General features: G+C 52.0%; 9 protein-coding genes across 9 annotated transcripts; 4 read left to right on the plus strand and 5 right to left on the minus strand.

Moving 5' to 3' along the window:
- Window positions 1–34: 34 nt before the first annotated feature.
- Window positions 35–2117, minus strand: HMPREF1120_01034 (ubiquitin-conjugating enzyme E2 J1). Its single transcript, XM_009155040.1, has one exon. The coding sequence runs from the start codon at window positions 1843–1845 to the stop codon at window positions 658–660; it is 1188 nt and encodes a 395-aa protein (XP_009153288.1). The 5' UTR covers window positions 1846–2117; the 3' UTR covers window positions 35–657.
- A 104-nt stretch (window positions 2118–2221) lies between these two features.
- On the minus strand, window positions 2222–6525 carry HMPREF1120_01035 (uncharacterized protein). The gene is made up of 5 exons (XM_009155041.1): window positions 5451–6525; window positions 5081–5323; window positions 4146–5020; window positions 3100–4097; window positions 2222–3045 (listed from the first exon to the last, which is right to left on the minus strand). The coding sequence occupies exons 1-5, from the start codon at window positions 5611–5613 to the stop codon at window positions 2904–2906; spliced, it is 2421 nt and encodes an 806-aa protein (XP_009153289.1). The 5' UTR covers window positions 5614–6525; the 3' UTR covers window positions 2222–2903.
- Window positions 6526–7574: 1049 nt separating this feature from the next.
- HMPREF1120_01036 (uncharacterized protein) lies at window positions 7575–9324 on the minus strand. Its single transcript, XM_009155042.1, has one exon. The coding sequence runs from the start codon at window positions 8528–8530 to the stop codon at window positions 8081–8083; it is 450 nt and encodes a 149-aa protein (XP_009153290.1). The 5' UTR covers window positions 8531–9324; the 3' UTR covers window positions 7575–8080.
- A 1191-nt stretch (window positions 9325–10515) lies between these two features.
- On the plus strand, window positions 10516–14060 carry HMPREF1120_01037 (uncharacterized protein; the record flags this gene model as incomplete). Its single annotated transcript, XM_009155043.1, has 2 exons — window positions 10516–13494; window positions 13545–14060. The coding sequence occupies 2 exons, from the start codon at window positions 10516–10518 to the stop codon at window positions 14058–14060; spliced, it is 3495 nt and encodes a 1164-aa protein (XP_009153291.1).
- Window positions 14061–14931: 871 nt separating this feature from the next.
- HMPREF1120_01038 (uncharacterized protein) lies at window positions 14932–15846 on the plus strand (the record flags this gene model as incomplete). The annotated part of the gene is made up of 2 exons (XM_009155044.1): window positions 14932–15561; window positions 15634–15846. The coding sequence occupies 2 exons, from the start codon at window positions 14932–14934 to the stop codon at window positions 15844–15846; spliced, it is 843 nt and encodes a 280-aa protein (XP_009153292.1).
- A 645-nt stretch (window positions 15847–16491) lies between these two features.
- HMPREF1120_01039 (uncharacterized protein) lies at window positions 16492–19813 on the minus strand. Its single transcript, XM_009155045.1, has 2 exons — window positions 19121–19813; window positions 16492–19068 (listed from the first exon to the last, which is right to left on the minus strand). Exons 1-2 carry the CDS (start codon window positions 19327–19329, stop codon window positions 17103–17105), a joined length of 2175 nt encoding a protein of 724 aa, XP_009153293.1. The 5' UTR covers window positions 19330–19813; the 3' UTR covers window positions 16492–17102.
- A 363-nt stretch (window positions 19814–20176) lies between these two features.
- Window positions 20177–21258, plus strand: HMPREF1120_01040 (serine/threonine-protein phosphatase; the record flags this gene model as incomplete). The annotated part of the gene is made up of 3 exons (XM_009155046.1): window positions 20177–20192; window positions 20247–20480; window positions 20534–21258. The coding sequence occupies 3 exons, from the start codon at window positions 20177–20179 to the stop codon at window positions 21256–21258; spliced, it is 975 nt and encodes a 324-aa protein (XP_009153294.1).
- HMPREF1120_01041 (uncharacterized protein) lies at window positions 21089–22467 on the minus strand. The gene is made up of 3 exons (XM_009155047.1): window positions 22214–22467; window positions 21898–22010; window positions 21089–21849 (listed from the first exon to the last, which is right to left on the minus strand). The coding sequence occupies exons 1-3, from the start codon at window positions 22293–22295 to the stop codon at window positions 21457–21459; spliced, it is 588 nt and encodes a 195-aa protein (XP_009153295.1). The 5' UTR covers window positions 22296–22467; the 3' UTR covers window positions 21089–21456.
- A 272-nt stretch (window positions 22468–22739) lies between these two features.
- Window positions 22740–26113, plus strand: HMPREF1120_01042 (DNA polymerase delta subunit 1; the record flags this gene model as incomplete). The annotated part of the gene is made up of 2 exons (XM_009155048.1): window positions 22740–23141; window positions 23192–26113. The coding sequence occupies 2 exons, from the start codon at window positions 22740–22742 to the stop codon at window positions 26111–26113; spliced, it is 3324 nt and encodes a 1107-aa protein (XP_009153296.1).
- Window positions 26114–26278: the final 165 nt, after the last annotated feature.

The raw sequence follows: 26278 nt of genomic DNA on the forward strand, positions 1-26278 counted from the left end.
ACGTTCGTCCTTCGACGTTCGTCCTTCGACGTTCGTCCTTCGACGTTCGTCCTTCGACGTTCGTCCTTCGACATTCGTCCTTGCGACATTCATTCGTCCTTCAGTGCCATATCAACCCCCCCGTCCATATCAACCGGACAACCTGGTTATGCTGGTTTCCTGTTCGGATAGAAACAGAAACGGGCACAGCAACCTCCAGTCCGTTCGTTCGGCACTTGGTTGCAATGTCCAGGCACTGCACTGCGCTCCTCTGACGGGAAGCTGGATGGCTAGACACTCGCTCTGCTTGAAGTCCAAGCCCAATGATCCGTTCAGATCGAGCTGGCGAGAGAGAGTGCGATTTGACAAGTGATGTTTCCATGCAGACAGAAACATGCTTAACTTTGTTGTCGCCTCGTAAAGCTCCCATTAAAAGTCACGAGTAATGGTGGTAGCCTGAGTGTTCGGGACCAGTCCAAAATCCGCAGGCTTTGCGAACTGTGGGCTGTTGAGCGTTATGCCTTTTTGCTTTCTATACACTTCTTTCACCAAGCGGCGCGTGTGTATATTGTGTGTATTGGTGTACCTTTCCATTCTCAAACATGACTAAAACAGTCCACCCCAAGGATCTGCCTTAGCCACGCCGATCTGAAGATATCAATGTAATGTTCATGTTCATCATTCTCGCTGAAGATAAAAGTCATCAATATCACCATACCCACCACTCCCGGCAGGGTAAAAGATCTTCTTCAGTACCATGAAACAAAGGGCGAGAAACACTCCTGCAATGGCGCGGTCGATCGTGACGGTTTGGTGTTCTCGTTGCGGACGACGTTGCAAGGGCTGAGCGGTTCGTGATACCACGGCCGCATTAGCCGCTGCTATGGGCGGAGCATGGATGCTCGACATCATGGAGTGATGATGGGGTGGTCTCGAGGAATCAGAAGGAGCTGGTAGAGCGAGGTCCGATGGAGTCAGGACGGCTTCGGCTGCTGCTTGGACGGCTTCGGCGGAAGGAGAAGGGGTGGGAATCAACGGAACAGATGCAGAGGTCTGGTCTGGCGGACGCAGAGCCGATGAAGAGCAGCTGTGCGAGTCAGATGTCGGAGGTGGCGGCAGCCCGCTTGGGTGCGATCTGCCTGGTGCAGAGGACTCATGGGACGTGACCGTAGGTTGTAAAGAAGACGGGTGCTCAGACAGCACTGTGTCTTGAGACGGCACCGACTTCGTACCCGAGTTGACCTCCTTTGTGGGCGCAGTAGCAGCAGTAGCAGTAGGACTCCTGGCTTCCAACGCCATCCCTTCAGGAAGCGACTCGAGACCCAAATCCTCCTCGTGCACGCTCACCCCGGCGTCGCGACAAATCTCCCACCACTCACGCATGATGGTTTCATTGGTCTTTTGGCACATATCGCACTTCCATGTCCGACTCTCCTTGGCCAACCTTCTGCGAACTTCCTCGCTGGCTTCGAGACCACCCACTTGACCGGCTGACCCTTGTTCCGCGATGAACGACCTCAGCGCCGTCAGAGCCGTCCGGATTCCCCAGGCAGGCATCCATGTCTCTTCATGGAACCCGGATATGCTCAGACAGATCTCGCGATTCACTTCAAAGCGTCCGGACGGCGTGAGGAAGCGGAAATTCGGCGGTTTCAAAGGGTATGTGGTGGGAAGAGTGATGCGTCCATGGTACATGCCGCCGGCGTACGGTGAGGGCGCTGGAGGACCGACGAGTGTAAAGTGCCATTCGTGGAGGTCGGCGTCCGAGACAGGAGCCGCGAAGAAGGCCGGGTTCGGATTTGATGAAGACGACGAGAGTTCAGCTACCTCTTTGAGCAGTCTCCGGACCGTGGGCGAGGGCGCCATGGTCAAGAAGTGTGCTACTGGCAGTGTGGTTCGAGTTGTTCCTTGATAAGGCTGTGAGGGTGAGGCTCCGTCTAGAATGAGGTCATCGAGGCAGGAGACTCCTTCTCGTGTCAGAGTGCATCCGCTTAGGGGGTGGGATGGCAAGTGGTATGTTATGAGAGATATAAGACCAAGTAGGACTCAAGGTTTGGATCCAGTAACAATCCTGTCAAGTGGTACACAGCATTACTTGTTCCTTGCCTGAAGCGAACCACCTGTTACTGTATCCCCGGCGGTTCGCAGTCAAGTGGCCGTGTCCCGGTCCATATGCCGTTGACTGCCGCTTTAAACACGCTCATCCAGCACGATCCAAAACGGCGACTTGCACATGCTAAACTTCAAGTGCTACTGTTTCAGATATATTGAAAAGCATTCAAGTTATGTCTCACATTGAGGACTAATATTACAGAGGAGCTCTGAGATTGCAATGTGTTATTATTTTATTCCGCCTACACCGAGCATGCAATTCGACTTGCTGCTGTTGCCAAACGCAGCCAGCCACTGTTTTGCACTCCCCAGCGTGCTCCACGCTTCACTAGTATACAGAGAAAACCCAAACCAGTCAACGGCCGTTTCAAGGTTAAAATTGAGATAAAATGGAGAATCCAGGAGCCAGGTCCCTGCTGGTCGCTTGGATGCCCGTCCGATCTTTGTATGGACGAGAATATCATGAGAAGGAGATGGGATCAAAGATAACGGTCTTGGATCTCTAGGCGCACAAGGTATCGAGTGAGAAGATTAGGTTGTATGTAGTCAGTCGTTCCCGGATAGTCGAGATGTTCGGATTATGAGATGAAGAATATGAACGATCATGCCGTGTGATACGGATGACGTCCGTTTCGAGGCCCGGCTGTGCGCCACAATGGTCTGGTGTCGGAAAACAAGAAGCTGAGAAGGTATTCAAATCGAAAGAACGGAGTCATTACGCAAGCCATAACGCCATGTCCTGCCACGCACAGAACCTTCAAGATCGCCGAGCATGAGTAGTGATGAGATGTGCCGTAAATCGCAGAAAAGTTTTAATATGTCGTGTCCATGCCCATCAAGCCCTGGTCCGGTACTTGAGGCATTCCGGTGACCGGATCGATGGGCAACTCGTCAATATACCCAACCAGAGCCTGGGCATGTAGCTTAAATGATTCGCCCATGGTCTTGGAGATACTGACAGATATTAGTTTTGTAAACAGCAAAATCGGATGCGAGCTGAACACATACCCCCAAACCACAACGCCATCAAGCATTGTTCCCCAGACCCGCGCTACTGTGGAGCTCAGACGAGAGCCATTTGAGTCCACAGCATCATCGTCGAAAAGCCCACGGACTTTCATGTACATGGCGAGCTCCTCCTCGGTCGCTTCTTGGTCATCGTGCTCGATGCGATAAAGCCAGAGGCTGAGTATGGTGATGAGTTCTAGACCGCAAAGAGGAAACTCAATGCTCCAGTTGGTTGCCGAGGTCTTGGTCACCCAGTTGATACCTTGCATGGCGACGATCTCCATGCACTCGTAGCATTGCTCGACCACTTTGATCATCTCCTTGGTCCTCTTCACGTTGTCTCGAGATAGAGTCATGGCGCCGGCGATTTCGAAGGAATTGTGATATCGCATTGCTTCCTGGACGTTCTTAAGGTCCACCTCAAGGAAAGCTCGCGTATTTCGATAGACCGCCATCGAGTTGAAAATCAAGGGATGGCTCTTGTGAGGTGTGGATAAAGGAACCACAATTGTTTCGGGTTCACACAGATCGAGAGACCGTTCCCAGGTTTCCAGGGCAATACGAATCTTCCACTCTAGAACCACGTCCTGCAATGACTCGAAGCTCCTGCGCAGATTCCACACTTCCAAGAACAAGGCGTTGATCATCACTCGGGTGGCAAAGGCACTATACCGCGCAGGGTCTCCCTGGAATAGGCTGTCGTGCGCCTCCCGAACGGTGACCGTTGATGAAGCGGCAAAGATGTCTTGCCAAGAATCCTCATCCGAAGGCTCAATGTTCCAGAGAGACTCTGATGAAGGAAGAGGTAATGACTCGAACTCATTGAAGCTGATAGCCGGGGTGTGGTTGTATGTAAGAGTCAGCATGCCAAAGAAGATATAGACGGCGTAGTAAGTCCTTCGACATCCTTCCTCATTAACCCACTGTTCGTGAGTAGGTGGGGTACCAGAACGCGCGTCAACACGGAGTTTGAGCTCGTATTTGTTGCCAGCAACCATCTGTATGCATTAGTTAGATATACAGTAACGGCGGTGTGGTCGACTTACATTAGCTAAGAGACTCTTGATAGAGCATGCCCATTCCAATCCCTGAGACCCGCCACTCCAACTCTCGAACACCATGTTCAGCAGAGTGCTCTGCATTGTCCAAAGCGGACATTTGCGGGAATCGAAGTTGTCTTTGTTTTGAAGGAATTGGTTGACGAGCTTCTTAGAACCATGATGGAGGAGGTATGCTTGTTCTTGCTCGAAATTGTACAACGCTCCAATCGACAGAATGGCAAGTAGCAGAGCCGGCTCGGTACTCTCTGGGCGGAACGATACAGGGTGGAGGAAAGGCATGTGGTGGTGAAATAGGTTGAAATAGGTGGTCAGATAGAGATTGATGGACGGTAACGTTGGAAGAGTAATGTCCCCGCCTAGTTGGTTAGCAATGATATTTCTCTCATCCTCATTGTTAAGCTGAGGAGCTTTGGGCAGAGAAAGGGGTTGGGCAGGACCTGGCGACTTGCGGTAGTTCACTGGAGACACTGGACCTGTCATTGAAGGGAACGGGGAGAGCGCATTGGGTGTCGCGGTGCCGGATACGGGAAATGTGTCGGCTAACGATGGAAATGCTGGTGGAAGGGTATTCCCGAGCGAGCCTTGACGTTCCATGATGGGCGGAAGATGTGTCTGGTGAGGCTGTATCGATCCCATGTGGACGTAAGGGGGTTGGGACAAGTTGTCCTGCGAAGACATGCTCGACATGGAGTGGGCCTTTGGTTCCGTCGGTCCTTGAGGCATAAAAGTGTCCCAGGGCATATGCGGCAGGCTGTTTGGACCACTCAAGTAGTCGGACGATTCGAGGAGTGAGCTGCGATCGGGTGAATAGCTGGGTATGGATCCTTCGCCGTTCTGGAGATGGCCGTTCACTGCTGCTGCTGCCGCCTTGTGTTGGAAGTCTGTCATCAACATGGCGGCAGTTTCAAGGTCGAGCATACCATCGCTGCTTGCCTCTATCTGCTCCAACGTGCCAGGATCGATGTTGATCGAAGGCTTCGACGGTGCTGCCGTCGAAGGCGACGTCTTCGTCCCTGCTCCTATACCTGACTTCTTCCGGCTTTCAGACTGCAGCGGCACACCGCCATCCTTTGCGTGTACGGTTCGGTCGTGGCGGAGAAGAAGATCGCGGCGGACAAAGGTGCTTCGGCATTTCTGGCACTTGAAGGGGCGCTCCTTGGTGTCTACCCGAGGAACAAAGGGTTAGCAAGGGTTGACAGAGAGATGATTCCCACTTGATGATGATGAATGGTGATGGCGGGGTCTGTTCTTGCCCCACGTCGCAAGGACAAAAAAAGTTGCTCTACTTACGCGATCGCTCGTGTCGACTTCGATGCTCACTTCGGCTGAAAGCACGATTGCAATACTGGCACTTGTACTTTTTCTCGGGCACCGATGCCGGCTTCTTGGGAGTCGCCGTCGTCACGGCCGTGTTGGCGGCTTCAGAACCGGTGGCGGTGTCGGGCTGGGCCATGGTTTTCAAGAGATCGTTAAACGTCCGCCGACCACGCGCAAGCCTTTCGCTCGAAAGTGAGATGGTTCAGGGACTCAAGCTGCGCCGTGCTCATTCCGTGTAGAAGAACTGCCGACCAGATTGTATGCAAGAGGGAGTGAGATGCGAGGCACTGGCAGTATTTGCAGCTGGGGCTTCGCTGGCCTGCTGGGCCACACAGGAGGGGATTTGGATTCGATTGGCAAACTGCGCTGCACTGCACTGCACGGCGTAGGCGCAGGATCGATCACGTGGCTGCGCAGGCTGCCGCAGCACTCGATAGAGCCGAATTCGATATCGATACCGGCCTGCGATGGCGGCCACGACGAGTTTTCGATGATTATACTAGATGTACGCGACAAACGAGGGTGTTGTTACAGCGCGACAGGACGAGAGTGTGTGTGATGAAAAGAAACAAAGGAGGGGCACTGGCAGGAGGGCAGAGAGAGGCGCTCAGATTCCAGGCATCCCTCCTCCTCCGTTGTCCTTTGCCTTCGCCTCTGGCTTTTTGCACGCTCTCCACGACCCCCTGAAAATTACCGTCACAACACCAGGGCCAGAAAAGACCCGCCAGTGCCACTCTGCCTCTGGCAGCTTTTCCAACCCATGGATCCGAGTCCGTTTTTCGAGAAAACACCTCGACCCTCTTCCCGCGGCCGGCAACTCGACCCAGCTGCTGCCGCTTCCGGACTTTTTCAAGCTTACAGTAGTCACCACTCTCTAGGTATGTCTCATCTTCGTAAAGTGCCACTCTCCAGGATCAGAGCATTCCTCGGAGGCTTCGCGAGCTACAATGTACTTTCTAGATAACAACCCACGAAAACCAGCCTGGCCATCGTTCACCATCTCATCTCGATTACGATCCCCGTTTGGCGACGACATAGTGATGGTAATGGTGCTGGCCGCACAAAAAATGTTACGAAAGATTGGCAGCCGAAAAGTGGAAAATCAAGACGTCTCGATCTTCCGATCTAGCTCGAAAATCCATTATTTTCGTTCCCAGCCACCCACCCCCAGCCATCAATCATCCCAGAAGCTTCGGTCCGTACCCACGCTCGCGCCGTCTGGCTGTACCGCGCGACGCCTAAGCTCCTCTTCCCGACCGTACTGTCACGGCAAGCCACCGGCTGCTTCCAGTGGATAGAACAAACCAACTTGGTCACCATGAAGGAACACATGAAGATCAGCTGTACCACTTGGCTTAGGAACAAGGTACATGTGCAGCAATTGGCATGTACAGCAATCCTGGCACAGGTGCAGGACAACCTGGACGCATAACAGATCGTCAACATTTCAAAGAATCTCATTTTGCCCGTGTTCCTGCAGCAGCTTGCAGCTTCCTGAGCTTCCGGGGGTCCCGACTCGAGTACAAGACGTGGAGCTCGCTAGATACGTCTTAAACAGGTCAACTAGGATTCAAAGCAGTCAGACCACGAACAGATTCTCTGCGATTGTCAGGAACATGAGCCGGTCTGTCAATCCTTTTCTGTATTTGGTGTCAGACGTGCCAGCTTTCCTGAAAAGAAGATGCTTCCGCGCAATAGTGGTGATCCGTCGTCCCGTCCTCGTGGGCAAAACGAAATCGGTTGCTGGCTCTAGCATCCGTGCAGCTGGGTAGCCCAGAGAGTTTGATGGTGTTGTCACCCATTAGACCGGGCAAAGGTCCCCTCTACCAGGTATTGTATCTTCCTCTGACGACTACTGACAAGACTCTACAAGCTACACGCTGTGGATGCAGCCCATTAACAGCTGCCGACGATAACAAGAGCAGGTTCGGAAGTCATTCGCAAAGCCCTCGCCCGCGCCCCCTGCCTGCTGCTTTCATCCACCTACGAACGTCCTGGTGCCCGGTTTTAATGCTTCTCGGCCACGGTCACCTACTTGCCCCTCCCACTCTCACCGAGAATAGCCTACCTAGGTTATTCGGAAGCAGGGAACAGAAGCATGAATACGAATATCTGGCGGACTCTGGGCATTTAGACGCCTTGAATGCTATGCTGAATAGCGCAGCTAAAGCTGTTCAGTACAACGATTTCGTGACTTCGGTTCCGCGCCTTCGGTCCATGCACCAAGGGGGCCGCTTGGGCCAGTGGAGGCACGGTTCAAGGCAAGACCCCCTTAGCAGACCAGGGTTGAAGGGAGCCACAGCGGGCGCCGCGTCAGTGTCACCCGCCGGAGTCCCACAAGCCGAAAGCCACTGTGGTCCGCCGCCGATACCCATCTTAGTAGTATGGGGTGCAGCACCCATGGCTCAAACCTCATCTGTCCTTTGACAATCTCCGACAGACGACGTCGCATCGTCCATTGCCTCAATAAGCCCGGTGTCTACCTGGCAGGAGCGGATGAATGCCGTTCGAGAAAATGTATTGACAGTCTGTTCGTTATCAGAGGAAGATTACTGTCCGGGAGACTTCCTTGATGGAGGAGGGGCTCGAGGGGTAGGCCTGGCTCAGGTTGCCCCTATAATTGGAGGAGAGGGGCGCCGAGCTTGAAGTTGCACAACCCGGATTATAGTCGGCTTTGACCAGGGTGTCGGGGGAATGGCCTGACAGGCTAATCTGTTATTGTTTGCTTCGTTTTCTGTGGAAGAGACCGGCCACACCAGAAAGATCACTGACTTGAAGTTGTTCTCACTCAAGGCGGTGCAGTCACTGGGGTTTTGAGGAGTATCCCTAGGGCCAATCGTGGTCCCGACGTATTCGTACACATCGGGACAAGGTAGGTGCCACTTGAGGAACATACCTACAGAACTGTGACCTGGATACTTGAGGAGGGTATGGAACCTCTCTTCTAAGGTAGGTGGCGTACTCCGAGCACTTACCTTGTATGGTCTGCAATTTAGGATCCTGTATGCAGCCAGCTGGTATCTGGTTTGAGGCTGGGAGCCGTACCGCACCATATCAATCACGCCCCTGGGCGACCTCGAGCCTGCATGTCTTGACAACCCTGGGCCTCTAATAAGGCCAAACGCTAGAAGTTATGAGAGGCCTACGCCCTCGGAGAGCCTCGATTGGAGCGAGATCCCGTTGAAATGCCACAGTATCCAAACAGCTGCGACTTTGGAACCTGTATTTGTATGGTTCGTCCATCACAACATGTTGGTCCAGGGCAGAGATAATGCTCCCACACACGCGGCAAAAGCTTTTCTCATCGCCTTCGGTACCATACCTTAGCTGTGCGGTTGCTGATATGGTAATGGAATTGCAACGCCGATATCTCGACAGTTGCGAGAGCAGCTGCCACTGGTGCACGATTTTGCGCTTTTTGTCCCCTTTCGTTCGGAAGCATGATGTCCGCGCGCAGCCCTAATTAGTATCGAAGGGTTTTCGAAGCATCGGCCAGAGATCCTGGATCTGTCAGCTGCCTTTTACAGCGGACAGCATGTAGGCCCCTGGGTTTGCTGCAGGAATTCTGCCTTTCGCCATAGTGAAGAGCCTCATGCGACTTCGACTGATGTAGCCCGCTTTGGGGGCCGTAACTGACAAAGACAGGAGAATTGAAACCACAATTGAGATGTGCATACCACCATCGGTCCACCTGAGATCGTTTCGCTGTAGATATACGGCCATAGCAGAACCGAAGAGGAGGCCATTTTGGCCTGAGGCACCCCATCACCCTTCCGCGGTAGTAGGCGGCCATTCATATGGTCGCAACGACCCAAAACAGGTGTTTTAAGAGCACCATTGGACAGTGGCTCTGCCGCATCGCAGAATTTTGAGCCTGATTGCGACGCCTGCATTTTATTCTTGAATGCTAGAGGGTCACGGGACGTCCCCCTGCGCCTGTTCACTGGCAGCATCGTCGATGCCTCCTTTTGCCAGGCATACAACAGAAAAGAGACTGGGCATGAAAATCGAGAGCTGGCGATCCAGGATAGACATACCTTGCCTTGCATGCATCAGGTACGATAAGAACTTACCTGTATGTGCCTACAGTAGTAGTACCTGGGTACATGTACCGTACATGTGTATATTGTAGACCCAGGTAAGGTATCTGCCGGGTATCTTTCTACCAGGTAGAAATGGTTTATGGCTGGGCGCAAGCAAGAGAACACTTGTGCAAAACAGAGTAACACTTCTACTGGCAAATCATCCTCCACACGGGGCCCTCGGGCGTATCACTGGCCTCACCTCGTCTGATCCCTGAACTACTGGTACCATTACCATCTACCACAGGGCGTACCACAGTGCCTACCGTGGACGACATACATACTTCTGGCTTTTTTCGGCTCTGTCCTCATCCCTTTCAGCAGACTCTCCGCTTCGGTGTGGCCCTCAGCTGTGCGGAAGACTCGCCAGGCACGCTCACGCTCGTCTGCTGTCGCTACACAGACAAGACTGTTGCAGATAGCCGCCTGCCGGGCTGGCCAGTCGCCCAGTTATCCTCACTCCCTCCACCGGGCGCCTACTCGTACCCGGTATCCATTTCTCCACCCTTTCATCGCTGCACAAGTTGGACTGACACCTGCCACTGGCACACTGCAGCAGTTCATTCACACTGGCAAGACTTTGTTGCCCTACTTCCAACCCGCCTCTTGTCATCCTCCCTCCATATCACGACTGATCGGCGGCGCTCCGAGCCTGCCTCTTCGCCTCGTCCGCATACGCAGCCTCCGAATATGCAGATCTTGCCTGCCTCGCAGTGGTCCGACACGCGAGACCTGGGACTCGAGAGAGACTGTCGGCGGCGAGCCGTTGTGAAATGTCGAGTTCTCGCCAAGTAGCACAAGGTCTGACTTTAGAAGAACACTCAACCAAGGCTGGTGCCACCCTGACTGCCGCTTTTCAGTACACCGCACCGGTTCGCTCAACTCAATCCGCTCCTCGATCAGACGCTTCCATGAGTGGCCTATCTCCGCGTCGACGTGCTGCTCAGGCGGCTGCGATGAACGCCTATGTAGCCAGCCCAGACCTTCCTCCTCCACCGCCCGCCATCTACGTCCGAGCTTTATACAATTATGATGCAGACGATCAAACCAGCCTGAGTTTCCGCCAGGGTGATATAATCCAAGTTTTGACACAGCTAGAAAGTGGCTGGTGGGACGGAGTGATTAACAATGTTCGGGGCTGGTTTCCGAGCAATTACACCGTTGAAATAACAGATCCCAATGAGTTGAGGGAGTCCGGTGTTGCAGGTCTGGATGAGAGCGAGGCGAGTACGGAGTCCGGGACCGAAGAGGATTATGACGACGAAGAGGAGGACTCGGACGCGCAAACGCAAGATGATGATTCAGATCTACCGATCGAGGGCGCCAGCACTCAGCCTCAGGAAGAGGCTGCATTCTGGGTTCCTCAAGCCACACCCGATGGTAGATTGTTTTATTTCAACACCTTGACTGGGGTGAGCACGATGGAGTTGCCATTGGAGACGCCTACAACTCCGAACGAGACAGGACCTCGCGATCGAAGTCATTTCCATGTGCCGGAGCAGACAAGACCGCCTCCAGAAATGATGGCTGGCAGGTATGGAAACCATGAGGAGGATTATGATGGTTCCGCGTCAGAGGCAGACGGTGAACAATCCTTCGTGTCATCACGGAAAAAGGGTTCCATGACTTCAGGCAGCATCTCGACCTCGACCTCGATGGATTCCATCGACATAAGCGCGCTCCGACAGGCGGGAAATCAAATTCAAAACGGCACCTTTGAAATTGACACATCCACGACATTACCTCCCCTCGAAACGACAGCAACCTCCTTTACCGTCCCCCCTAAACCGAAAATCTCCAAGTCGCCTACTGCGCGATATTTCCTGGACGACACCAGCAGCGCACCGATCACCTGGAATACTCTTGTTGAAAACATGCGGACGGCAATTGACGCCTATCGCCACGCCATCCGGACTCGTGCTCGTGCTGACTATGTTCGACGGGCGGAAGACATCTCTGACCACCTTCGAATGCTTCTCGCCGCCGGCTCAGGCACAACCGACAATCACTCAGGCGTTCCATCGATCATATCCTCCAACAAGGCGCTCTACCCTCATTTCCGCGAGATGATGTCGAAATTCTCCAAGCTTGTGCTGTCTTCGCACATTGCTGCGGCCGATTGGCCTGGTCCTGATGCACTGACCAAATGTCTACAAGAGGCGGATGGGGTGATGAACGGTGTCTATGGCTATGTGGAAGTGGCGAGGCAGCAAAGGGGGGAGGAGATACCTCGACTGTTTCCAGGGTTCATTGTAGGGAGCCATGTGGGTGGAAGCTGGCGGGACAACAACGTTGAGAGCCGGTCCAATCTCGAAGAAAGGTCCTTTATGGATTCCAACGACGAGATTCGCGCTCGCCCGTCCGTTCCCCTCGACGCCAAACTGGTACACCGTATTGACGAGGCGAAGAAGGCCCTGTTGGCGAGTGTCCGCCGATTAGAGGAGTCGCTGGGACTGACTGAAAAGACGGTGACGCCAGCGCGACAGTCGGCTATCGGAGGCGTCATCTGTCAAGGGGCGGGCGCCGTTATAGAACAGTTTCGACCGTGGATATCGCACATCGAGTCGATTGACCTTTCGGCTTTGGGCAATGTTTTCCAGAAACCGTCCTTGGTCGATTTCGCGGCACAGAAGCAAAAGGCTTATGACTCGATCGGTGAGCTAGTCATCACCTGCCAGGCTGTCACTTCTCCGCTCCCGGATGAGTGGGCGGAAATCCGCGGCGAGTCCTTGGATACGCGCATCACCAACGTTCGAGGCGCCTGCAAACAACTTGACACGCACGTTTCAAATATTGGGTATGCCTTGCAGTTCTTATTGCCGGCTACCTCCCTGAATCCTCCTAAGGCCACGAACGAACGGGATCACCGCATGACCGATGGTGGCGAGACCTATCAAAACCATCATCTGAGGCGCGATTCCACCCATGCAGCAAACGTCCGACCGGCGTTGGCTGATTTGGGACAGTCCAAGTCGTACACTTTAGGTCAAGACCCGACGTTGCCAGAGAAGCTTCGACGGCCTCCGAGCAAAGACAAAGCCAGGCAATTTTTCGGGCAAATCCCCCCGAATCTGGCTCAGCTCAAAACTGGTGCTCGAGAGCTGTCCTTCTCAGATGAAGTTCCGTGGTATCTGGAGCTCGACCATGCGGGCGAGGTGACCTACGATGACAGGACCGACCCGCCACAGGTCAAAAGCGGCACTCTTACTGGGCTGGTTGAGCAGCTGACTCGCCATGACCGGCCTGACACGAATTTTACGACCACCTTTCTCCTTACCTACCGATCATTCACCACGGCAAACGAGCTCTTTGAGCTTCTAGTCAAGCGATTCAACTTGCAGCCTCCAGCTGGCTTGAATCGAGATGAGTTCCTCATTTGGGAAGAGCACAAGCAGAAACCCGCACGTTTTAGAGTGCTCAATATCCTCAAGGCATGGTTGGAATTGTACTGGATGGAGGGCGACGATGAGAACAGCCGAGCCTTACTTGAGAGGATCGGGGCCTTCGCCAAAAGCACCCACACCAGCACCAAAATCCCTCTGGCCAAAGTGTTGACGAACATTGTCGATCAAAGGATGAAGGGAGGAGAAACCTCGTCAAAGAAGTTGGTGCTCACACTGACGAATTCCGCGCCTCCGCCCATTCTGCCGAGAAATATGAAGAAACTCAAGTTTCTTGATATAGATTCTACCGAGTTCGCTCGACAATTGACCATTATCGAATCGAAACTCTTTGGGAAGATCAAGCCAGTCGAGTGCCTCGCGAAGACATGGGAGAAGAAAGGGAAGACGGACAACAACGATACGGCAACGAACTTGCAGGCATTGATTCTTCATTCCAACCAGTTGATCAACTGGGTTGCGGAAATGATATTGCAACCCACCGAGGTCAAGAAGCGAGTCGCTGTCATCAAGCACTTTGTTGCGATTGCCGAGGTAAGCATTCCATATTTTTGTCTTCACTGACTTGTTACTGACACGACCAGAAATGTCGAGCGCTGAACAACTTCTCGGCCGTTACGGCTATCATCTCAGCTATGGGCACGGCACCTGTATTGCGGCTCAACCGGACCTGGCAGGCTGTCAGTCCCAAGACGAGGGCAATTCTGGAGTCGATGCGCGAACTCATTTCCGCGACTAAAAACTGGTCGCAGTACCGAGAGACACTACAGGCTGCGACACCACCATGTATCCCTTTCCTGGGTACTTATCTGACCGACTTGACATTCATCGAGGATGGTATCGCGTCTCTGGTCAAAAACAGCGAACTGATCAACTTCGCCAAGCGGACGAAAACTGCCGAAGTCATCCGACATATCCAACAGTATCAAAACGTGCCTTATAGCCTCAATCCAGTTCCGGAATTGCAAGAGTGGATTACGGATAATATGAAGAACGCAAGAAACGTACAAGAACTGTACAACGAGAGTCTTAAAATTGAACCGCGAGAGCGAGAGGAGGATAAAATAGCTCGCCTTTTATCCGAATCCGGATTCCTCTGACAACGACCTCTCATGGTGGCGCAAGGATCCGGATCTCAGAAGCATCTGATATAAGGCCGTCTACCACAGATCGGTATACATGTTCTCGGATGGATGATCTTGATCTCTGGTCTTGTCTAGCTGTTGGTTGAAGGGATACGCCGATGGTTAGTTCAGAAAAGAAATACTACAACTGGCATATGGCCAATCTTATACCGCGAGCTTTACGACCATGAATGTTTCATACCTACAATTAAATGTGCCCAGCAGTAAATGCCTGCAGTAGTATAATACCTACCTACCCGTATGAACCTCCTTGTACCTTATCTATGGCGCCATCGATGCCATATCACGTGGTGGGGATGAGCAAGGCTGCGGATTTATCACCGGAGCAGGCTTGGGATCTGATTGGTAGAACTGGGGTTCGGATAGAAGTTCGGCTGTACCTTTCTTTTACCCCGTCGGTAACAAGCCGGTGGGCGATTGGGCATTGGACGACCCCAGCCTTTGACTCCAACTACGAACTTGAAGTGGGCGGCTTCTGGAGGGGAATCAACTGCTCAATTGCGGATAGGAAAATGTGACAACTGTTCTCTTTCTTTCGACGCTCCTTTCAGATCCTTACAAGCACCCTCAGGTTCTTCTTGCTCAGCTGTACTGTTCCTGTTACATGCCTCCAGTTTCGAGCACCAGCGTCGTCTTCTCTGCCCTCCGAACCGTCCGCCGGCCCATTGCCTTGCGCGTTTCCCTTTCCCCGCACAGCTTGAAGTCGAACTTGTCCTCGAAGCAGCTTTTGTCAACTTGTAGTGTTGCTGTCCGGTCGCGCTCTCGTCCGATTGCCTGTCCTCTTTCTAGAGAATCTATTTCCAGCAGGTTTATCCCCATCAGAACCATGTCTTCCATCTCCGCAATGGGCAAACGCCTCGAAGGCAAGACCGTCCTTGTCACCGGCGCGTCATCCGGAATCGGGCGCAGCATCGCGCAAGAATTCGCACGCACCAGTCCGAACAACTTGAAGATCATCGTCACCGCCCGCCGCGTCGACCAGCTCAAAGAACTAGCGGCCGACATCAAAAAGGAAGTCGGCGACGGCGTCAAAGTTCTCCCTGTGAAACTGGACGTTTCGAACCCCCAGGAAGTGGCCAACTTGATCCCTAGTCTGCCGGAGGAGTTTAGAGATATTGATATCCTGGTTAACAATGCGGGCCTTGTCAAGGGAGTTGATAAGGCGCCTGAGATTAAAGAAGAGGATATGAAGGTCATGTTTGACACGAATGTGACGGGCCTGATCAATATGACGCAGGCGGTGTTGCCGATTTTTAAGAACAAGGAAAATGGGAAGGATGGTGGAAGGGGAGATATTATTAATATTGGCTCTATTGCGGGGAGAGAGGGATATCCGGGGGGAAGTATCTATTGTGCGACGAAGGCGGCGGTTAGGACGTTTACGGATGCCCTGAGGAAGGAGTTGATTGCGACTAGGATTAGGGTTATTGAGATTGATCCGGGCCAGGTTGAAACGGTGAGTTTGAACCAGAGAGAGAGAGATATGGAGGTGTGGACGTGGTTGTGCTGACTTGCGGTGATGTGATAGGAGTTTTCTGTGGTTCGGTTCTACGGCGACAAATCCAAAGCCGCAGAAGTCTACAAGGGCGTCGAACCCTTGACGCCAGACGACATTGCCGAAGTCGTCGTCTTCGCCGCCGGCCGTAGGGAGAACGTGGTCATTGCTGATACTTTGATCTTTCCTAACCACCAGGTCAGTTCTTCCTCCTTTTCTCTGCTTTGCTCAGAGTTGATCATTTGAAATGGATCTTGTGGAAAATCATACTGACTCTTGTGTCAATTTTTTAGGCCTCCGCACTCATCATGCACCGCAAGTCATGATGCAAGCTCGTTTCAGAAAAGGAACAGAACTTGTAGATGGAACGAGGAGGGTGCTAGTATCATGCAATGCAGTGGTGGTTTAGCCGGTTCTTTGGTTACTCGCGAGGTGTGGCATGACCTGAGTACGCTACGTCATGGGGAAACATATATAGGTGCTCAGAGATGAAATGTACCTTAGGTAGATATTTGCTGGATTTGGACCAATCTAGAAGAGAGACAGAGAGCCGAGAATAAAAGCAAAAATGAATGAGACTGATATGGTATATTTGTTAAGAGAAGAGAGCAGATCTTGATTTTTATTCTTATGTTCACGTCATGTTCATCGTCACCGTCGATCCCACCATCAAAGCCACCCTGAAGTGTAGGTCACTTCTGATTTCACAGCAGGCCCCCTTTTCCGAGCTGATTATTGATTGTACTGTAATACTACTACAACCACCCGCCATGTGGTTGTCATTGGGCATTAGCAGCCATAAAGAAGGAAGAGCCAACCTTCCCGTCTCCTAGTAGCTGAGTTGACTCGATTCGGCAAATTGAATGACAGACAGACGTTCGACAAAGTCTCTACTTGTAGCGGTTTGGATTGGATTGATTATTGATTTTTGGTTTTGTTTCTAGTCCTACATACAAACGCTCTTAGTTCTTCTCCTTGTCCTTGGAACTTGTCCTGCGCTTGCTCACTGCAGTGTCTGTTAAAGGGGAAAAAAAGAAGAAACTCAAGCAAAGCAAGCGGAATTAAAGCAGACCAAACCAGACCATTCCCTTGATTCCTTGTCTTCCTGAACCTGGACGCGCACGCGGACAACGTGGGGGTTGGAGAAGGAGTCGAGTCGCTGAGAAACGAGCCGAGCTCCTGGCGGATTGAATGGATTGGATCTGTTTGGTTTCGGCTGGTTTGGGTTGATAGTAATAGACATACAAGATTCAAGAACGAAACGAAAACTCCTGGGGATGCTGGGGTGTAGTGCAATGCACTGAGTAGGATTAGGGCAAGGGTAAGTCAAGAGTCGTACATTTTGAGTTGGGTGAGCCGAGTTGCGCTGAGTGACTTGAGTTCAGTCCAGTCCATTTTCCGATCAACCCGGTCACAACCTGTGGCAGACTTGCTCGGTCCAGACTTATCCAGTCCAGTTCAATCGGGCCAAGGCTGCCGACAGAATGCCTTTCTGACATGGCTCACTGGTAATGCCAGGCGCGTCTTCTTCGAGGAGGCACGTCTTGCTTGACTTGAGTTGCATTGCCGTCTCCATACCCAGAGCCATAACCAGCACCACCAGCACCAGAGCCAGGACCAGAAGCAGCAAAGTCTCCAGACTGAGTTCCCTGCTCAACTTTGATCTTGGGTGTCGGTGCCGGATCATCGTAGTCAAGAGTAGACGAAAAAGTCCGCTTTCGACTATTGGCATTGTTGTTGTTATCCGGGACCTCGTGGATGGTATCGAGTCGGCGGTTCGGATACTGATGCGGATTCTGGTTCTGGTTTATCGGGCGATATCGGTTGATGGCGGTGCGAGAGGGTCCAGTAGTAGTAGTATGGTACGAGGAGACTGAGTCATTGGCTGCACGTCGGGGTTTGTTCGTATTCGTCTTGGATTTGACCTTGGTAGAATATCTGGGCTTGTACTTGGCTGGTGGCTTGACATTGACACTGAGAAGCTGGTTGTTGTTTCTCTTCGAACTCTCGCGTCGCAGTCCGTGTTGCGGATTATGTCTTGGACCTGTTGGTGGGCTGCCGTAGAACTGCTGGGACGCGACTGATGAGTGAGGCGATGTGGCATGCTCTGCTTGTGCTTGTGGATAAAATCTTTGCTGAGGATACTGCCAGTCTTGGTTCTGAGCTGGTTCGTACGACTGGCCGTGGCCGTGGCCGTACCAGTGACCGTGATGGCCTGGTCCGTTCTGTTGGTTGGTCGGATACAAACCGTAGCCAGCGGTATTGGCGCTCTGATCACCAGAGTTGGTGGCGGGCGGGCTAGAGACAGTGATCGAAGGGATGCGTTGATTTTGCGCTAATTCCGGAGGTGCGGTGGTAGCCATTCTCGGTCGTGGCGATGGTCCAGATTCCCTATCGGCAGGGGTTTGTGCCATGCAGTTATCGTCGACATCGTGGTCATCGCCTTGACTTGCGGTGTTCAGAAAGTTCGAAATCTCCTGCTGGATAAGGAGAGTGTCGAATCTTGTCACGGGCGCGTCTGGATCAATGTCTGCAAAAGCAGGGTCGTCGCTCATGGTCTGCCACTCCTCGATTCTCTCACTGACATTTTGCTGATATGTTGTTTCGTTGAGATCGACGAAGAAGCGAGAGGCGGCACGTACTGTCTGGGACTCCTGGAGGTCGTCTTCCTCCATGGTCGCGCCAAGGGGTTGAATTCTCTGCTGGATTGGCAAACCGGTCGAACTCACAGGGTTCTGAAAGTCAAGGGCTAGCATCTCATCCCAGGACTCGGTAGCATCGTCAGCCGATTGTGCTTCGTCAGCCTGATCGGTGGTGTTGGCTGGAGGTTGCGGATGCCAGGCTACTGCAGCTTGATTGGGATTGGGGTAGTAGTATTGTTGGCCGGCGTATCCCATGGGATTGTGCTCGTATGGCTGAGCGCACTGGATATGCTGCTGCTGGTACTCGGGCGCATTCTGACCTGCCACTGCACCATGCTCATGGCCGGGTGCTTGGTAAGGATTGTGAGGGTAATATCCGGCTGCGTTGGGACCAAAGCCGTACCCATACCCGTTGTACCCTGGATGATACTGAGCGTAATTGTACTGAGCGTAGTTGTACCCCTGAACAGGAGGCTGTTCCACTGTAGTATTGGGAAGAGCACCAGGTGCGTGATGTGTGCCTGGCCCTTGGAGAGGGTTGTATGACTGTGCCTGCGGCCGCGTAGCATACTGTGCATGTGGGTGCGCGTGTACTTGTGCGTGTGCATGATGTTCTGGGATATTACCGTGCTCCTGGAAGCCCGTCTCTTGCTGAGGTGGGAAACCATGGCCAGGCTGGTTCACTGGGTAGTACTGGAGCGGGTATGCGGGCTGTTGCTGCTCAGGTTGTTGTGCAGGAAACTGCGCTTTGTCTTGGAGCTGAGTTTCATTTTGGGCATTTCCAACTGCGACGTGCTGTTGATCCAGGCCACCGCTGTATTCATTGCTAGTAGCGAACGCGGGTCAGCTACGAATTGTAGTTGTAATGTGAGACTTACCCAGGCTGGGGGTTGAAGAACTGATCTTCTTGGACTCTTCCGTTGGGTTGAATTTCGTCAACACCAAAGTGCACGTTCCCATCTGGGGCAGGAGAGAACGCATGTTCATGTTCATGCAGCGGAGGGGAGGCAGCTTGCTGTTGAGGTGGGTAGTACTGGTGTACCCAGCGTATTGCCCATGGAGGAGGAGCATCGTCCTTCTCAGACATGATAGGCCACAAGCGAGACTGTGGTTAGCAGTGCAGTCTTGTCTCCGCGATCGACGATGTAAGAGCCTTTAAGCTACTTATCACCAGAAAGGAGACTCGCGGAATAGGGGAGTAGACTGTGAGCTAAGGATGTTCAAACTCAGGTAGTGGAAGACAAAGTAAGAGATGACCACCAAGCGCGCCAGCAATAAGGGGAGACCAAAACATAGGCTGCGGCAGTATAGGTTCGCCAAGATGGCAGATAAGCAGACCTTAAAGTTGTTTATGTGAATTTTGCGTTTATGGAGGCCTCCAGTGATATCGGCAAGACATCTCTTCAGTCACTGGCAGTAGAAATGCATCGTCCGGGAGACACTGTTTCATGATTATAGCGCTTTCACTGCCTTCCTGTAATGAAGACAGCCACAGCATAGATTTCTGCTATAGCGAGATTTGCAAAGGAAGATGAACAATTAGATATGAGAAGCAAGATATTCAAATAGAGGTCGGAGTTAGGACGAGGCTGAAGCTACGATAAGGCTGAGCCCTTACTACCTGCGGCAAATAGTATCACAATATGGCCGGCGTCGTCATTTGACCGGGACGCTCATTTTCCTGCGGAGTGAGCACGAGCCCGGATTGTCATTGTTCTCACCACCTACTACGAGCACATCAACTCAATTCCTAGCATGTCGTCTTATTTTCAGAATCGATAGGCTTCATCTGCCCTTCCTGCGTTAAGCGATAATCCGCAACCAGCATCATGAGAGAGCGCCACCTGTCGTCCTACTCCCCAAGGATATTTCCCTGACTGCGCGCGTCTCCCTCGAAGTGGCAATATAGACTTTAAGGCTCGACAGTTGTCGCAATGCCTGGTTTACCTGGTTTGTGACGGAATTCCCCCAAGAAAGTTCAATTGCTAACATAGCTGTGTCCAGCCAGTATCGATCTCGATGAATGTATCGCGCAACTCTACAAGAAGAACCTCCTGGCCGAGTCCCTCATCGAAGCAATATGCGCAAAGGCAAAGGAGCTGTTGATGAAAGAGAGCAATGTTGTTCACATATCTGCGCCGGTTACTGTCGTTGGAGACATTCATGGGCAGTTCTTTGACATGCTGGAAATCTTCAAGATTGGAGGTTTCTGCCCAGACACAAACTATCTCTTTCTTGGTATGACCACTCGGGTTCACTATGGGAGGGTGTACAATCTGACCAGGCTCTAGGAGACTACGTGGATCGAGGTCTTTTCAGCGTCGAGACGATTTCTCTGCTTGTCTGTTTAAAATTACGATACCCCCAGCGTGTTCATCTTATTCGCGGTAATCATGAATCACGAGGCGTCACTCAATCCTACGGCTTCTACACGGAATGTGCCCGAAAATATGGCAATGCCAATGTCTGGCACTACTTTACCGACATGTTCGATTTCCTTACCTTGAGCGTTGTCATCAACAATCAGATCTTCTGCGTCCACGGCGGCCTCTCTCCTTCAATCCATTCAATCGACCAAATCAAGATTATCGACCGGTATCGCGAAATTCCACATGAAGGACCGATGGCGGATCTGGTTTGGTCAGACCCGGACCCAGAACGGGATGAGTTCTCTTTATCACCTCGAGGTGCTGGGTACACCTTTGGCGGGGATGTCGTCAAGAAATTCTTACAAGTCAACAACATGTCTCACATCCTCCGGGCTCATCAACTCTGTCAGGAAGGTTACCAGATATTGTACGACGATCGCCTCAGCACCGTCTGGAGTGCACCTAATTACTGCTATCGTTGTGGGAACCTGGCCAGTGTCCTCGAAGTAAGCGATGCGGGAGATCGATATTTCAATATTTTTGACGCCGCTCCGGAGAATAACGTTCATCGAAATGAGCAAAGTCAGCAACAGCAACAGAGCCAAGGCAAGGATGGTCAAGGGCCTCAAATTGAATATTTTCTCTAGTCGTTGAGTCGTCTGTATCATTGAGCACTCTCTACCCGCTACATTCCCCCATTCGCGCCATATGTCTAGGCAGCTGCGAACTATGTTGCTGGCAGACTTTCCCTCGGCGTATATTGTCGAACAGAGGAACAGCGCTCCACTAGAAAGTGCCCATATTCCAAGTGGGAAGGGCCTCCACTTTGGCCATTCGCCGCGCGATCATTTCCAGTCTTTGGCAATGTCGAATGACCACTCAAATTTGAGATGGGTAACATCATCGTCATCCACGAAACGGGAGACCGCGTCATAATGACCCCGGGCCATCATACCCGAAGGAGCCTCTTCCGGAGCAAACTTCTTGGTGTATGTGGGTTTGTCGACGGTATTGGGAGGGTAGCTGCCAATCATTTCCTGGTCCTTGCCAAGCGGGATACCCTTTCGTTTGATGGCCTGGATGTATTTGAGGCCTGATAGGACCTGGTGCTGAACGACGAAAACAGCCTTCATTTGGTATCTGCAGCCCTCTTTGATGGTGAATGGTTTGCTCTTTAGCGTCTCCAGTGCGCCTGGTTGGCTCAGGTCGATTGTGATGTCGGGGCGTCCTTCCACTTCCTATACGTTGTTGGTGGCTGGCGGCTAGACTATGTGGGCAGTACTCACCAGAGCAAGAGATTTGATGATGCACAGCCGAGGGTCATTGGGGTCGGAAATTGACTTGCCAGTGGCCAGGCCAAGAGAAGCCTTCCATCTGTTCAAGGCCTCGTCCTCTTGGTCTGAAGAGAGCATTAGTTTAGACTCAATGAAAGGTACTTGAGACTAGAATAGCAACGAGCAAATGATAGCCAATATCAGCCTCGTATTGTGATACCATCGTAGCTGGCAATAATGTGCCTGATATTTCTGTGATACAGACACACGATGCACAATGTATGAATGCAACAGCCTGTAGCACACGATCCGTGCAACAGTAACTCACCTAGTTTCTGATATTCATCCAGTGTTTTCTTCTTCCCCACCTGGAAACCTGGGGTTTTGTCTGCTGCAAGATCATCCGCCATTGTTCGCACAGGATTGCTAGTGTTGAGTGTGTGTAAAGTAGTCGAGCGTCGGCCCTTGCTGGGGATGTCGATTTCTCGGCTCAGAGGTCAAGTAATAAACGATTCAAGTGAAACAAATCAGGAGTTCCGAGTGTGACTGGCTGGGCTTCAAGGCGGTCAGACACGATTCAGGGGGGACTTATGAAGCCTGAGAGGGACGGGCACTAGTCTCAATCTGGGTATCCGCAAATGAGGCCCCTCTCCGACAAACTGTGCAAACTGGACAAACAAGATAAACCAGATAAACTGTGTCTCCACTGTGGCTGCTGCTTTAGCGGATGACGCGCAAATGTCCTGACGCGACAAAGGCGCGCGACATTCATTAATGAGGCCTAACAGTGCCTCACGTTCTCGCTGTCTCGCTGTCCTGGTTGTCAACCATTCTCGTCCCTTTACACCGCCATCATGCCAGGACGTGTGCTAGAAGAATCTAAGAAGAGAGTGCTCATAGACACTACAAACACGCATAATGCTCTCAAGTCCCCGCCATCCGCGAAAAAGCGCAAGCTTAACGGAAATGGTCCCAATGTCGCCTTCCCTTCCTCTCAGACTGGGCCAAATGGCTTCCGGTCGAAACTGGGCTCGAGCCAGGCCAAGAGCCAGTTTGAGACTGAGGTCTTGGAGAAGATGACCCAGGATATTTCTGGGTTGAAAGAGAGTAATTCGGAGAAGGATCAACAATGGGATAGACCAAGCCTGGACGATTTCGACCCCAAACGAGACGCTCTATGCTTTCAGCAGATTGAGATTGAAGAAGGCTCTCTACATGGAGGGAGCACGGCGCTCAAACTGTTTGGCGTCTCAGAGGTGAGAGGACCCCGACTTATCCATAACCAGATCGGCTTACCGTGCAACAGACCGGACATTCCATACTCCTTCACGTTACTGATTTCCTACATTATCTCTATGTTGCAGCACCTGTGAATTTCCAACGACATGATATCGAAGGCTATAAGGCGTACCTCGAATCCCAGCTAGCCCAGCATCAGCCCGCCATTCATTCGGTGCAGATGGTCCTACGGGAAAACTTGTATGGCTTCCAAGGGAACCAGAAGAGTCCATACCTCAAGATCACTGTCAACGACCCAAAATTCATTGGCAGGCTCCGTTCAGCGATTGAGGAAGGCAATGCAAACTACAAAGGGATGTGGAACGTTGAGAAAAACAAGATCAAAACCTATGATAACATCCAATACGTCTTGCGGTTCATGATCGACACTGGAATCACCGGAATGTCCTGGGTTGAAGTTCCGCCACAGAAGTACCATGTCTTGCCTTCATATGATCGCCAATCAAACTGCCAAATCGAGGCCTCCTGCCATTACCGCGACCTGATCGCACATGGCCACGATGGTGAATGGGCAAAAATGGCCCCGTTGCGGATTCTGTCTTTTGACATCGAATGTGCAGGGCGTAAAGGGATTTTCCCAGAGGCCAACCAAGATCCTGTCATACAAATTGCGAATGTTGTAACCAAATACGGTGACTCGAAACCATTTATTCGAAACGTCTTTGTTTTGGACACTTGCAGCTTGATTGTCAACACACAAATCTATGAGCACGACTCGGAGTCGAAAATGCTCATGGCATGGAGAGATTTCCTTGAGAAAGTCGACCCGGACGTGATCATCGGCTACAACATTGCCAACTTCGATTTCCCCTATCTTCTCGATAGAGCCAAGCATCTGAAGTTGCAAAAGTTCCCTTACTGGTCGCGTCTAAAGAGCGTTGTTTCCCAGGCAAAAGACACCAACTTTTCCAGCAAGCAGATGGGTAACCGTGATACCAAAGCCACCAACACCAATGGACGTATCCAACTTGATCTGCTACAGCTCGTTCAGAGGGACCATCAGTTGCGCAGCTATACGCTAAACTCGGTTTGTGCTCATTTTCTGGGAGAGCAAAAGGAGGACGTCCATCACACCATGATTACTGAGCTGTTCAATGGTACGCCGGATTCCAGACGTCGGTTAGCCGTGTACTGTCTCAAAGATGCGTATCTACCGCAACGACTCATGGACAAGTTGATGTGTCTGGTCAACTACACCGAAATGGCCAGAGTGACAGGAGTGCCGTTCAACTATCTTCTGTCTCGTGGCCAGCAAGTCAAATTCATCAGCCAGCTCTTCCGGAAAGCCTTGGAACAACAGCTGGTGATTCCGAACGAGCGATCAGAGAAGTCAGACGAACAGTACGAAGGTGCTACCGTGATTGAACCTATTCGAGGCTACTATGATGTGCCCATCGCGACTCTGGATTTTGCCTCTTTGTATCCTTCAATCATTCAAGCGCACAACCTGTGCTACACCACTCTTCTGACCAAACAGATCATTGAAAAACACAACATGAAGAAAGATGAGGATTACATTCTGACACCCAACGGCGACTTGTTCGCAACGGCAAAGGTGCGAAAAGGGTTGCTCACTCAGATCTTGGAAGAACTGCTGGGCGCACGTAAGCGGGCCAAACGAGAGCTTGCGGTCGAAAAAGATCCTTTCAAGAAGGCAGTCCTCAACGGTCGACAGCTTGCCCTGAAGATTTCGGCAAACTCCGTTTATGGGCTTACGGGCGCGACTGTGGGAAAGCTACCGTGTCTGCCAATTGCGTCAAGTACGACTGCGTACGGGCGGCAAATGATTGAAAAGACCAAGCACGAGGTGGAACAAAAGTACACGATTGCGAACGGCTACTCACATGACGCGCAGGTCATCTACGGAGACACGGATTCCGTGATGGTCAAGTTCGGAGAGAAGGATCTGAGAAAAGTCATGGAACTAGGACAAGAAGCGGCCGATTTCGTCTCGTCCAAATTCATCAAGCCGATCAAACTGGAGTTTGAAAAAGTATACTTCCCCTACCTGCTGATCAACAAGAAGAGATATGCGGGTCTGTACTGGACCAATCCGGACAAATACGACAAGATGGACACCAAGGGTATCGAGACAGTCCGCCGCGACAACTGCCGACTAGTGCAAGTGGTGATTGAAACGGTGTTGCGCAAGATCTTGATCGACCGCGACCTCGACGGCGCGCAGGACTATGTCAAAGAAACGATCGCCAACCTGCTACAGAACAAAGTCGATCTAAGCATGCTGGTCATCACCAAAGCACTAAGCAAAAGCGACTACACGGCCAAGCAGGCGCACGTAGAACTCGCCGAGCGCATGAAGAAGCGAGACGCCGGCTCCGCCCCTGCGCTCGGTGATCGCGTCGCCTATGTCATCGTCAAGGGCGCCGGCGGCAGCAAAAACTACGAGAAATCCGAAGACCCCATTTACGTGCTTGAGAACAACGTCCCCATCGACACGAAATACTATCTCGACAACCAGCTCGCCAACCCGCTCGGCCGTATCTTCGAACCTATCCTCGGCGAACGCCGTGCCAACTCTTTATTGGCTGGCGACCATACCCGTTCTATTTCCGTGGCCGCCCCGACCCTAGGTGGGCTGATGAAATTCGCCAAAAAGACAATGACTTGCATGGGCTGCAAGAAGCCTCTTGTCCGTCCGGACGAGAAAGACGGCGCCGTCTGCGAGAATTGTCGGCCTCGTATTGGAGAGCTGTATACGAAACAGATTAAGAAAGTGGGTGAACTTGAGGTCCGCTTCAACAGGCTCTGGACGCAGTGTCAGCGGTGTCAGGGCAGTATGCATTCTGAGGTCTTGTGTAGTTCGAGGGATTGTCCTATCTTTTACATGCGCATGAAGGCCCGGAAGGAGGTCGAGGAGGGTGGTCGCGAACTCGCTAGGTTTGATCATGATGTCGGTGCGCTCTGGTAGATAGACACCACTCGACACAACACAAACAGCAAGCGCTGGTACTGGGACTGAGATTGATTGTTTACCTTATGTCTTATGTCCTTTTTTTACTTTTTACTGCATCTGTTCTTGTGTACAACTGAATGAAACGATATGCCTTCCAGTGCTGAACATTGATTGAAATCT

The sequence above is a fragment of the Exophiala dermatitidis genome, assembly GCF_000230625.1.
Source record: "Exophiala dermatitidis NIH/UT8656 unplaced genomic scaffold supercont1.1, whole genome shotgun sequence".
Lineage (NCBI taxonomy): Eukaryota > Fungi > Ascomycota > Eurotiomycetes > Chaetothyriales > Herpotrichiellaceae > Exophiala > Exophiala dermatitidis.

What these genes read in the sequence shown, in the direction of transcription:
- HMPREF1120_01034 (XM_009155040.1), bottom strand. Translation starts at nt 1,845, where the DNA reads ATGGCGCCCTCGCCCACGGTCCGGAGACTGCTCAAAGAGGTAGCTGAA.
- HMPREF1120_01039 (XM_009155045.1), bottom strand. Translation starts at nt 19,329, where the DNA reads ATGTCTGAGAAGGACGATGCTCCTCCTCCATGGGCAATACGCTGGGTA. An exon ending in TTCTTCAACCCCCAGCCTGG is followed by an intron (nt 19,069 to 19,120) that starts GTAAGTCTCACA and finishes GTTCGCTACTAG; the next exon opens with CAATGAATACAGCGGTGGCC.
- HMPREF1120_01036 (XM_009155042.1), bottom strand. Translation starts at nt 8,530, where the DNA reads ATGGTGCGGTACGGCTCCCAGCCTCAAACCAGATACCAGCTGGCTGCA.
- HMPREF1120_01035 (XM_009155041.1), bottom strand. Translation starts at nt 5,613, where the DNA reads ATGGCCCAGCCCGACACCGCCACCGGTTCTGAAGCCGCCAACACGGCC. An exon ending in AAGTCGACACGAGCGATCGC is followed by an intron (nt 5,324 to 5,450) that starts GTAAGTAGAGCA and finishes TTCCTCGGGTAG; the next exon opens with ACACCAAGGAGCGCCCCTTC. An exon ending in GATGGCGTTGTGGTTTGGGG is followed by an intron (nt 3,046 to 3,099) that starts GTATGTGTTCAG and finishes AATATCTGTCAG; the next exon opens with TATCTCCAAGACCATGGGCG.
- HMPREF1120_01041 (XM_009155047.1), bottom strand. Translation starts at nt 22,295, where the DNA reads ATGGCGGATGATCTTGCAGCAGACAAAACCCCAGGTTTCCAGGTGGGG. An exon ending in GGATGAATATCAGAAACTAG is followed by an intron (nt 22,011 to 22,213) that starts GTGAGTTACTGT and finishes TGCTCTCTTCAG; the next exon opens with ACCAAGAGGACGAGGCCTTG. An exon ending in TCATCAAATCTCTTGCTCTG is followed by an intron (nt 21,850 to 21,897) that starts GTGAGTACTGCC and finishes AACAACGTATAG; the next exon opens with GAAGTGGAAGGACGCCCCGA.